Source organism: Thamnophis sirtalis, unplaced genomic scaffold (assembly GCF_051295495.1).
Source record: "Thamnophis sirtalis isolate CommonGarterSnake01/CBP01778 unplaced genomic scaffold, rThaSir2_p1.2 scaffold_2, whole genome shotgun sequence".
Lineage (NCBI taxonomy): Eukaryota > Metazoa > Chordata > Lepidosauria > Squamata > Natricidae > Thamnophis > Thamnophis sirtalis.
In genome coordinates this window covers 79,637,649-79,650,641 of record NW_028261382.1, presented here as the reverse complement: position 1 = coordinate 79,650,641, position 12,993 = coordinate 79,637,649, and the positions used below count along the sequence as shown (strand labels likewise).

Below are 12,993 nucleotides of genomic sequence, written 5' to 3'. Positions count from 1 at the left end.
AAATAAAAATTATTGGCAAGCATCTGCTTAGAGAGGGCAAGGTAGAATAACATGAATAACAATAGAGTATAGCAATGTAGAATAACAAGGAGCTGAAGGCTAAAACATATGATGAGAGATTGCAGGAACCAGGTACATCTAGTCTAATGAAGAGAAGGACTATGAGTGACATGATAACAGTTTTCCAATATTTAAGGGGCTAAGAGGGGGACTATCTATTCTCCAAAGCACCTGAAGGTGGGACAAGAAACAACAGATGGAAACTAACCGAGGAAGAAGCAACCTAGAACCAAGGGGAAATTTCATGACAGTTGGGAAAATTAACCAGTGGAAAGGTTTACTTTCAGACATTGTGGGTGTTCTATCACCACTGGTTTTTTAAAAAGATACTGACAGCCACTTGAGCAGGAAGTTGGACTAGAAGACCTCTGAGGTCCCTTCCAATTCTGTTATTCTATCATTCTGTTGTTCCTTTATTATTCTGTTGTTATTCTGTTCTGTTATTTATTCATTCCTCCACTCCATGGACATGGTCTCTGTACACAGGGGATCTTTTAGTGTTTTTCTTCAATATCAGCTGTTGGGAGGATGCTGAATCTGATTAATGATAAGGACCTTCTGCATTTTGAGATCTTTATGTGGCTAAGATATCTAGCTGGTTTGAGAAGGTGTGCAGAGTGGATCAAGAAAGGAGGCATGGCCTTGGAAGCTCCTTTAGACACACCTGATTTAGCTCCCTAGTGTGTCTGCTGACTGGTAGCAGCTTGTCTTGGTATGCAACGAAAGTCGTTCTAAATTCTGCAGAAGTTGTATCCAACTAATTTGCTTAAAAAAACTGATGTCCTTCATTTTAAGTTGGAGTTATGGCAACTCCAAGAACAGTGTTTTATTCTTAATAGAATACATAAAAGACAAGAGACTATCTTACTTCAAGCCATTGCATGCACTGATGACTGCAGTTGAGTCAGCTTCATTCTGGATGCGTCCATGATAATAGCAGTGATCCTGTATGGGGGCAAAAAGATCACACTGGTTAAAGCCTGTTTGTAGTACGATTTAATGAGAAGTGCAGTTCCAATGTATTCCACAACATCAATGAAATATTAAGACAATAATTATTAAGAACATTTTAATTCAGGGAAGAAGAAGACCTGATTAATATTGATTGTTCCAAAATGAACATAGGATAAATATAAATCTTCATAAAAACAAGTCACACTCCAGGGAAGATACCAATTAATTATTATTTCCTTGAGCCAACACAATGAAAGCTTTCAGAAATATACACAGAGATATAATTCCTAGCATTATTTAGAAACAGGATCCATATAGACATTACACTCAGTCGGAACAATTTGTATGAACTTTGAAGATGTTAAGCCAGAAGTAGATAAATTTTGGAGACAGAGGATGCACTTTTAGATCAATTTGGGGGAAGGGGACAATGACTTCATGAAACATGGTGGTGCTAGGGAACCATGTTCTGGATCCTTTTAATGTGAGAGGTATCAAACGAATTTCTGTATAGGAGGAAAGAGAATTTCTCTGACTTTTAGTATTACAAACAAATGATTCCGCATTTATCACAATAATCTGGTTTAAAAATGAAAATGTAGATCTTATAAACCTGATAATCAATCTATTTGTGAAACTCACTCCCCAAAATGTTTGCTTCTAAACAGTAGGAAATAACTGGTTGATTGAAATCTTTTCCTATTAATTCAATGAATAAAACAAACTGGGTTTAATGTTCCATACATCCTTATATGACTATTTCAGTATAAGATACTTTATACATATGCAATCCTTCTTGTTTGAATAGCCTGGTCTGGTATATGCATATTTGGAATATTGTGCACAAATATTCTTTCCCTTTACTTTATAAAAGTAAGACACTCTGGATATTACCTCAACCGGAGGGTTTGTTGTAATTCGTTTGCCATCAGGGGAATAATGAGTCTCACTGTAATCTTTGGAAAAAAGTCCTCTGGAAGGAATGCAAACAAGAGAACATCTATGTCAGGAATTAAGTAGGGCAAAGATAATTTTATAATATTTCTATAACTACTGTATTTTAAGCCTATATTGTTTGGTATCAAAAGAAAGGACCAGGAATTTCAATCTCAAGAGGTTATCTATTTAAGAGGAGCACTGAGCATACTAGATTCACCTGAAGAAAATATTTGCACCAAGGAAGCAGTGCAATTCTCTTCATCAAGGTTCAGAGGTTATATGATTGTCTAGGAGAAGACATTTTGCATTGCCTCTTCTTTTTATTCTTCTGGTCTATGCAACAATTGGATGAAACTCCTTGGTCTATAAAGGAGAGCTGCATAGCTCTATTTACCTAAGAGTAAAATGAAGCAACCTCAAAAATGGATGCTTCATACAGAAGCATGTGCCTTGAAGTTTTAAACCAATATATGGAGTCACTTTCCATTCCTAGTGTCACAACTATGGCTTCTGGCATTGCCTTCTATTTTTCTAATCTACATCTTCCTTGCTAGTCTTCCACTTCTAGCCCTGCTTGGCTTCCATGCCAAAATGTGATCATCCAGATGCTGCCTTTGAAATCATGATAGCCTTTATATTTAAACAAAACAAAAGGGGGCACTTGAATTTAGCATGCAATCTCGCCGGTGGTACAAGATAGTGATATAGAAATGCCCACATATAGGGCAATTTCTTTATAGCCTGTACTTAATAATAAAGGGAATATACATTTAGAGGCACATATAGAATGGTCTATGGAGATTCTCAGTCATCCAGATCATAGTTGTCCCAAAAATGCTTTTTTTTTGAGCCAACAAAAAACATATTTTGGATATAGCATGGTCAAAAGGAAAATACATTCTAAAATCAAAGCCAGGTTGTTAATCTCAATGTACCAAATATGTATCTCGGTCTTAGCATTAATTTTAAATTGCACCAGGACTTCAGAGACTTCCCATGTTTTCAGAACAGTGACAGCCGTACTAATTTCAATGGTGATATGGCATTTACACATTTGGGGGGTAATGGAAATGGCGTATTTTCTTTTAGTGGTGTTAGTAGTTTATTTACATATGAGAAATCCAACCTAGAATTAAGATAAATTTCCTGACAATGAGAACAATTAATTGGTGGAAAGGCTTGCCTTGATAAATTGTGGATGTTCAGTCACTGGAGGTTTTCAAGGAATGATTGGACAGTTATAGAATGGTATAGTCTCCTGATTGAGCAGAGGGTTGGCCTAGAAGACCTTCAAGGTCCCTTCCAACTATGTTATTCTTTTCTGCTGAAAAATGATTATGTTCCTTTTTGTTTCCTATAGTGAAACAAAGCTGCCATTTTTTAAAAAGTCTGGCTAGATGAGTCAGTGAAAGACCAAAAACTTGTTTCAATAGTTAGTTATTATGTAAATATAAGCCAGGTGGCTTATATTTGCATAACATATTTATTACTACCTTGATTTACAGTTAAAATGGGACACAACCAAGAAGACTCACATGGCATTCTTTAAAAAAGTGTAGTGAAATCTGGGCTTATTTAGCCATGTCCCCTTTTGGGCCTTAATAAGGCACAATATTTCATATCTTTCATACTTCAATATGTAAATTCTGATATAAGTTGGCTGGCTACATATATATCTCTTAGGAAATGTTATTCAGATTGATGGGGTATCTGTGAAGCAGCATAAGTAATAATTTTTAAAACTATAATTTTTCATACCTAACCTAGGTAATTCTAGTGATAAAAGGTTATGAGCTTTGAATGGTTGAACTTTATCTAAATTGTTATAGTCTAGCAATTTACCATAGAAAGCACAAATAAAAAATTCTCAGTTCTGGGATAAACATAATTCAATTTTTTACCAATATATCTATTTTTCCTGTAGTGTAAAATGTAAATTACTTTTAGTTTTCCAAACATAGCAATACAATTATTATTTCTCTAAGATTATGTCTGAGAATATACATTTTCCGTATAGTCCTAGTACAGTTAAAAGAACTTCTGTGTTAACATACTTATTTCTTTCCAGGTGAAGGACTACTGGCTCTCCATTCACTTTAAATTCATATTGCATTGTATCTTCATACTTGGTCTGAAATGCAAAAAGTTCAGAGTTAATTTTATTTTTTTAAAAATAGGCAAATTAAATGTGTACCCTCTTAATAATTCTATACCTGTGTCAAATGGAGAGCTGTAGCCAAATTATTTATTAGATTTAGAGTATTTCATCAGGTGCTTGAAGGGCACTATAAAATCTTAAATTAAATTAAACATTCCTGCATAAGTTCAAGATCTCAATCTCCAATTGAACATTTTGGTGAATGAAGTTGGGCTGGGAGAGAGAGACTGACTCAAAAGTCATCCAATGATGGTCTTGAATCTGGTTCTTACTGCTAACCTTAAATTACCATCTTCACCTAGAAAAAGAACTTCCCCTTCTCTTCAGGACAGAATAGATAAAATTTAATGGAACTTCCATTTTGTGTGTGTGTGTGTGTGTGTGTGTGTGAGAGAGAGAGAGAGAGAGAGAGAGAGAGGGAGGGAGGGAGGGAGGGAGGGAGGGAGGGAGGGAGGATGTTACTCCTGGATCTGTTGCAGCTATGAAATGATCCAAGACTAATTTCCACCTTGATCCCTCTCCCCTCTACGGCTGGGTGTTTCTCAACACTTTATTAGCTATAGTAACCTACTAATATTAGGAATTCTATTCTAAGTTGCAAGGAGTCTCCTCAATTTTGTATGAATTGAGTGGCCATATAAATTTGATGAACAAGGTGTTGAATACTAGCGCGGGAAATACAAGCGCGGGAATAAGGACTCCCCTTCTGATTGGTTCCCGGGCGGAGCCGGTTCAATCCTCGCCCTGATAGGTCGAGCTACTCGACGCCCCATTGGCTCCTCGTTCAAACCCGGAGGTATAAATGTTCGGCGCGAACCACGCCATGTTGAATCGTAGTTACTCTGTTCTAATAAAGGTTGCTGTTTGCATACCCGCTTTGTCGCGTCCCTTCCCTTCGCTCCAAGATGCAAAACTGGCGACGAAGGTGGGATTCCGATTCCCGCGACCACGGAGAAGAACAAGCCAGCTGCCACCGCGTCTGAACCAGCACGAGCGCTATCCTCAGGCTGAGAACTCCGGCAGCGAACGCAAAATTTTCTCCACCCTCTTCCTCCCCCTCTCTGGCTCCTCACCACGATGGCATCATCGCTTCCTCCTTTCGCACCATTCGGATCCGCTGGAGAATCATGGGACGGCTTCATGGAGCGTTTCGAGTGCTACTTAATCGCATCGAAGAACCAGGCACAGACCGACGAGGAGAAATGCAGCTTCTTCTTGTCCTGCTGTGAGCCTTCCATGTTCGCCTCTGCGAGAGCCCTGGCCGCCCCGAGGCCAGCCTACAAACTTGGGTGGGACGAGCTGATGTCCAGGCTGAGGAACCACTACGCTCCCTCACCCTCTCTGATCGCACGCCGTTTCACCTTCCGCCGCCGAGTGCAGAAGCCCAACGAATCCATCAGCCAGTTTCCAGAGGCTTTGCGCACAGTGGCCGCCCAGTGCGAGTTTGCAGACCTGGAGGAGAACCTCGTGGAGCAGTTTGTATGCGGGGTCCGCGACGTGCATTTGCGCAGCCGCATGCTCCGGAACCACAAAATCACCTTGGTGCAAGCCGTGGAGACCGCGCGAGCAGCGGAGCTCTCCGAACAATCCACGGCCGACATCGAACGCCTCCAGCTGAAACCCCCCGCGCAAACCGCCGCGGGGCCTTCCACCCAGACGAACCTCGTCGACGACCTCTCTCCTGCTGAAGACGAGGAGGAGGAAACTGTCGGACAAATGAGGACGCAGCCGAAGCGGAGGCCACACCAGCAACCACCGACGCCCGCTCAGCCAGTCTCAAACGCACCTTGCCGCGGATGTGGCGGCCGCCACAGCCGCGCATCCTGCCCGTTCCGTTCCGCCGTCTGCCGCCGCTGCCGAGGAGAAGGACACCTCGCCAGGGTCTGCCGGGCTCTCGTGCCAGCCCCATCGTTCATGCAGCCCAGCGACCAGCGCCAGGCACCGCAACGCCGCCAACAGCCACGTCCTGCGAGGCGAGCAGAGGACTGCCACTCAACCTACCAGCCCTCCGGCGCCGACTGCGTGGTCTACCAGGCTTCCCACGTTCCCGCCGGCGATCGCAAAATCAGCACCACCGTCCGACTCGAAGGTCAGCTTTGTCGAATGGAGGTGGACTCCGGGTCTTCCCGTTCTCTCCTTTCTTGGGCCTTGTTTTCCCGCCTTTGCCCCGGGGTTCCCCAGAGCCGTTTGCGCCCCGTCGGGGTCTCCCTCTTAGACTACCAGGGAAATGGGATTCCCACGGCAGGAATATTCCACATCCAGGTGGAATACGGAGACTTTAAGGGGAAACTCCCAGTTCTAATCGTCAGGAACGATCTGCCCGCTCTCCTTGGGTTGGATTGGTTTCCCGCCTTGGGCCTCACCATAGAGGGGGTGCACAGGGTAGTCCCCCTCACCGTAGATAGCGTTCTAGATGAGTTCGCAGATGTGTTCGATGGGAAATTGGGCTGTTATAAGGGCACCCCCATTTCCCTCTGCCTCGATCCCCAGGTCGCTCCCATTAGGCTGAAGGCTCGCAGGGTCCCCTTCGCATTGAGAGCAAAGGTAGACGCTGAACTTGATAAGCTTATAGAGCAGGGGGTAATCGAGCCCGTAGATCACGCCCGTTGGGAAACCCCCATAGTCCTCCCGGTCAAACCCGACGGATCGGTGAGAATATGTGCCGACTATAAGTCGACCATCAATTTGGCCCTGCAGGCAAATCCATATCCGGTTCCCGTAGTGCAACACCTACTCCACTCCTTAGGGCAGGGCCGCATTTTCGCCAAGCTAGATATGGCACAGGACTACCAGCAGCTTCCCGTAGACGACGATGCGGCTACAGCCCAGACCATCGTCACCCACCGCGGGGCCTTCCGTTGCCGCCGCCTCCAATTCGGCGTTTCGGTTGCCCCGGGGATTTTTCAGAGCCTCATGGAGCGGTTGCTCCACGGGCTCCCAGGCGTCATTCCCTACTTCGACGACGTCCTGGTCGCAGCCCCCAGCCACTCGGAACTCCTGAAAATACTGCGGGAGGTTCTCACACGTTTTAGGGAGGCAGGACTGAAACTAAAGCGCAGCAAATGCGAAATTGCTGTTCCCAAAGTAGAATTCTTGGGGTTCCTCATTGATGCCCAAGGCATCCACCCCACTCCTTCCAAAGTCGCCGCCATCAAAAACGCACCCGCACCCACCTCTAGGGCGGAATTGCAGGCGTTCCTGGGGCTTTTAAACTTCTACGCCCCTTTTATTCCCCACAAGGCGTCGCTAGCTGAGCCGCTACACCGACTGCTTGACCGGTCAGCGGCCTGGCAATGGGGTAGCCGTGAAGCGCACGCGTTCGCGGCTATAAAAGACATTTTGACCTCGTCGGCAGTCCTAATTCAATATAGCGATAGGATGCCCCTAGTTCTGACTTGCGACGCCTCTCCCTATGGTATAGGGGCGGTCCTGAGCCATGCCCTCCCGAACGGCTCAGAGGCCCCCATAGCTTTCTATTCCCGGACACTCTCCTCCACGGAGCGGAACTACAGCCAAATCGATAAAGAAGCCCTGGCTGCAGTGTCCGGCATTAAGCGGTTCCATGACTACCTCTATGGTAGGAATTTCACCCTTGTCACGGATCACAAGCCGCTCCTGGGGCTACTGGCAGGCGACAAGCCAACCCCCCCCATTTTGTCTCCCCGCATGACACGCTGGACGGAGTTCCTAACGGCGTATTCGTATACGCTGTTATACCGTCCGGGTAAGCAGCTAGGGCACGCAGACGCCCTGAGCCGTTGCCCTTTGCCAGAGACGGACACAGCCCACGTGCCCGCGCTCTCTATTTTGTCCATCGCCGAATCCGACCTCCCCGTCTCTGCCGCGGACGTCGCAGCTTGCACAAAGGCTGACCCCGTCCTATCCCAAGTAGCTTCATGGGTTTTGAGGGGTTGGCCCGCGGAAAAGGTAGCGGAAGGATTCCGACCATTTAAAGCACGACAAGCCGAACTCGCCCTTCACGGGGGTTGTCTTGTCTGGGGGGATAGGGTAGTGATCCCCACAGCCCTGCGGGCACGAATCCTGCCCGCACTCCACAAAAACCACCCTGGCATAGCGCGAATGAAAGCCTTAGCCCGTAGCTATGTGTGGTGGCCCTTGCTAGATTCGGAAATTGCAGACTACGTAGACCGATGCAGGATCTGCCAAAACTCTAGGCCGAATCCCCCCACAGCCGCCCCTCGTGAGTGGGAAATCCCTAGAGGCCCATGGTCCCGTTTACACATTGATTTTGCAGGCCCCTTCCACGGCCGAAACTTCATGATAGTAGTCGATGCTTACTCCAAGTGGGTGGAGCTGGTAATCATGACCTCCACCACAGCAGAGAGTACAGTGAGGGCCCTTCGTAAGATGTTCGCCACCCATGGGTTACCGGATGTGATAGTCTCAGACAATGGGCCCCAGTTTACCTCCACCACGTTCCAAGAATTCCTGGCCGAACAAGGAATCAGACACGCAGCCACAGCCCCTTATCACCCAGCTAGCAACGGCCGGGCGGAGCGCGCAGTTCGCTCAGCCAAAGAAGCTTTGGGCCGCATGGACCAGGGCGACTGGCAAGAAAGAGTGGCGGCTTACCTCTTGAGCCAGCACTCCATACCCTGCCCAACGACTAATAAAAGTCCCGCGGAGCTCTTGATGGGTAGGAGATTGCGAACCCCCCTAGACAGGCTCCATCCACTTTACGCAGGGGATCTGCCGAGCAACCTGGGGGCCCTCCCTTCCCACGCGTTTAAGTTAGGGGATCCTGTATGGGCCCGCTCCTTTTCTGGGGATCCACGGTGGGTTCCCGCAACCATCACAGCCCTGACTGGCCCCTGTTCCTTCAGGGTCGGCCTGGCCGACGGAACACAATGGAGGCGCCACGTGGACCAGTTAAGGCGACGCCTCCCCGCGGAAACAGACGGCCCGAGCCTCTCAGACACCCGCTCTCAGCATGAGCCACCCTCGATGACCTTCCCCCCAACGGACCGCCTCCACCCGGGGAACGGGGGACAAGCCGATACGAACTTTTCGGACAGACGCGCCTCACCCGGCTACTCCCTTCCTCGAAGCCCTTATCGAGACTCTGAACCTACACCCCAACCAGACTGCACAGGGCCACTGTCGGACGCTCCTGTTGCCACGGAGACGCCACCCCGGGCAAACGGACATCGGGCACCGGGCCCGGGGCCAGCGCCATCTCTCGGGACCGCGTCGCAGATTCACCGCCCCGCCACGGACACACCTCCGCCGGCGGTTTCCCCCCCCGACGACAACCGCCGGGGAGCCACGAAGGTCGGGACGAGAACGTCACCGTCCCACCTACTTACAAGACTATGTTTGCCCTTCCTAGGGAACTCTTTGACTAGGGGGGGAGGGGTGTTGAATACTAGCGCGGGAAATACAAGCGCGGGAATAAGGACTCCCCTTCTGATTGGTTCCCGGGCGGAGCCGGTTCAATCCTCGCCCTGATAGGTCGAGCTACTCGACGCCCCATTGGCTCCTCGTTCAAACCCGGAGGTATAAATGTTCGGCGCGAACCACGCCACGTTGAATCGTAGTTACTCTGTTCTAATAAAGGTTGCTGTTTGCATACCCGCTTTGTCGCGTCCCTTCCCTTCGCTCCAAGATGCAAAACAAGGCACATAGATAGCGATGCAAACATTCAGGTAATCATTAGATGGCAGCATAGGAATACCCAAAATTATATTGTCTGGCAAGAAGTAATTTGCTGTGGTCTTTTTCTTACCTCTGGCTCAGCATTCTGAACTTCTCCTTTGGGCAATGCAGGGACTTTTTGTGGATACACTACTTCATAATCTTTAACATTTCCAGATTCCAGGATTATAGAGCTTCCTTCAAAAGGGGGGAAAAGAAGAAGAAAAGTTTGGTTTACTTTGGGATATTATTCTATCACTCTCACATTCACAACTTAATTTGTTATTCTTTTTTTTTTTAGTGGAACACAGCATAGAAATCCAGGTTTTCTTTGGGTATGCAATTTGCTGAATGATGTTTGACAGCTGGGAGACTATCTAGAGACATTGATTTGGGCAGCTGGAAAAGAAAGGTTTTGGATTGTGAATAATCAGAAAAATAAATATATCTCAACGAATGTGCAATTTTGTACGTAAGTGATAAGGATAACATGAGAAGCTGTAAATCACAATAGTTAGATTCACACAATTCAGTAAACCATATTACATTATGTACATACATTATTCAAAAAGATAGACAAACTTAGGTTGTTATGCAAATACAGCTTATTAAGAATTTCTTCCAGTTGAACTGCTACTTTGTAACAGTAATAGAGTTGGAAGGGACATTGGAGGTCATCTAGACCAGTGTTTTTGAACCTTTTTGTGCAAAGGCACACTTTTTTCATGAAAAAAATCACGAGGCACACCACCATTAGAAAATGTTAAAAAAAAATTAACTCTGTGCCTATATTGACTATATATAAAGTAATTTTCCCATGGCACACCTTACACTATGTCACGGCACACTAGTGTGCCGCAGCACAGTGGTTGAAAAACACTGATCTAGACCAACCCCCTGCTCATACAGGAGACTTATACTAGGGAGTACTATACTAGCCAAACTGCCAAGCTTTCTGATCGACATGCTCAATGTCTTAGGGTTAGACGTAGGCTTAGGGTTAGAGTTAGTTAGGACTTGCCCAGGCAAGTCCCTCCAGTGCAGTTGCAACAGGCAACAATGTGCACGTGTGTGGCCAGCACATGGAACAGGGCAGCAACGCAGCACGTTCAAGAAGCGGAGCTGCTCCGGTAATTTTTGCTGCAAGAAGCCTGCACAACCGCCGTCTCTCTTTGGTGCAAGAAGCATTCATCCTCACTGAAAAAAAGAAGCAGCAGCTGCAAGCATCTCATAACAAAGGGGGGTGAGATGTGGACTGGCGGCAACAGCTCAACCCTGGTTTGCCTTCCGTGGCAGCCAGCCACGGGAAGAAGGTAACAGAGGTGTGTTCCTACTGGTTCGGACTGATTCAACCGAACTGGTAGTGGTTTGCCGGCCTGAGTTGCTGGAATCAGCAGTAACCCAGGCCTGCCATGGCCCTGAACCTGTTCCCCGGTTGGCATGGCATGGTGTTTTTTAAGTATTCTCTGCATGAGCAGACCTATATATGGGTAACTGGGCAAGCGCGCATAGCATGCGTCAGACATGCGTATGAGCAAGGAGAGAACATGCACACAAAATTGCGTATGCACTGAACCAGCAGTAATGCTGGCAGCAACCAACCCCAGAAGGTAAGGATGTGTTGCTTGGCGAAGGGAGAGTGAGAGGCCTTTGACAGATTAGTCCAGGCCTGGGAAGAAAATAGATAGAATAGAAATTGAAACTTTTTTCCTACCAGGTTCTGTGGGCATGGCTTGGTGGGGTGGGGGGTGTCAAGTGACTAAGTGGCATGGCCATGAGTGATGTCAACCCCCCCACCAAGCCACGCCCACAGAACCGATAGGGAAAAAAATTGAATGTCACCACTGCTTCCATCTCCCTCTCTTCTTTAATATAGTGTTCTTTATAAATTATTTTTCTAATTTTGAAAGCTGCTCTCCCGGTAAGGACATCCCCATCTTTCCTTTCTTTACAAAGCACCCAAGGCTATCCCACTGAGCTTCTAACCCTTACTTGTGTTTGGACAACCATCTGAATCAATTGAATATCATGATCTGTAATGATAGGTGGGAATGACTTGGGAGACAGGAAGAAGAGCCACAGACTGGTCAACTGGCATGTAAAAGGTATCTCAGCCCACAGAAGGAATGAGAACATGGGGAGGATTTAGAAGGGGCTGCCCTGATTTTCTGCAGAGTAAAAGGAAAGGAGGAAAGAAATCATTTAAGATAATTTAAAATCTTGCATTAAGGAAAGTTAGTATCATATTACTTGAGTACAGTTGGAAGATTCTCTGTAATAACAATAGCATTTTCTTTTGTTTGGCTGAATGTTATGCTAGCTTAAATACAGGGTGTCAAATTGTAATTCAAAGAAGAGTAAAAGGGAAAGCTCTTTATTTTTCTTTAACATTTTGCTTCCTGAATTTTTCTTGCCACAAACTCTGCCTCTCTGTCCTCTTCAGTCTTCTAATCCTTTTTTTGAACTCACATTATTGGAAAACCTTGATGATTAAGCAAAAAATCATCTATGTAACTTTGGAATAACTGTGATCTTTGAGAGCAAGCACTCTTTTGCTAAGTCTCTAGAAACTGAAGTAGAACAAGTTTTGGTTAGCATCAAAAGAAAAACCATAGAAATTTGTTGGGCACCATAGACATTTAAATAAGAATATGGAAAAGGAAACCAAAGAAAACATCTTACCTTGATATGGAAAAAACGCTAAGCATATAGTTACCAAGAGAGCTTGGATCATTTTGGAGCCTGGATGGGCTGGTGGACAGGAAATCTCCTTCTGCTTCCAAGCCAACCTGAGCTCTTCTCCTGTTGACTGTGAGAAGCATGTTCTTCAGTTTCATTCATGCCCTTATAGGAGAAGGTGTTTGCTAAAGGATTTGCCCAAATTCTGGAGGGCAATTTTCCAACTGGCTTAGTGCTTGTCACTCCAACAATGACATCTGGTAAGCTTCTCTGAAGGCATCCCTCAAAGCAAAAGCCAAAAGGAGAGCATTAAATGCTCATATCAATGCTGTCCCTGGCTCACATGTTAATACAACTAAAGTTGGGGGCTCTTGGGCATGGAGTCTTAAATGCCAAGACTTGGTTTTCATAGTAAAGAGGCACTTTTTGAGCAATGTAGCATCTTTTCAATATTGCTAGCATTAGTGATAGTTGCCAGTCAGGGAGCTCAATGAGCTGACTTGTAGCCTCTGAAAAATTCAATAGTGAAAAAAGTAAGGTCCTACATT

General features: G+C 46.1%; 1 protein-coding gene across 1 annotated transcript in view; it reads right to left on the bottom strand.

The window, feature by feature from the left end:
- LOC106549216 (zinc metalloproteinase-disintegrin-like MTP9) overlaps positions 1-12,515 on the bottom strand; it is a 36,859-nt gene extending 24,344 nt beyond the window's left edge. Inside the window, exons 1-5 of the mRNA XM_087703600.1 lie at positions 12,449-12,515; positions 9,858-9,964; positions 4,008-4,084; positions 1,909-1,987; positions 929-1,005 (exon numbers count right to left, since the gene is read on the bottom strand). Of these exons, the coding sequence (XP_087559726.1) occupies positions 929-1,005; positions 1,909-1,987; positions 4,008-4,084; positions 9,858-9,964; positions 12,449-12,500 (392 nt within the window). The 5' untranslated portion in view covers positions 12,501-12,515. The remainder of the gene's footprint in view (positions 1-928; positions 1,006-1,908; positions 1,988-4,007; positions 4,085-9,857; positions 9,965-12,448) is intronic.
- Between the last annotated feature and the right edge of the window lie 478 nt (positions 12,516-12,993).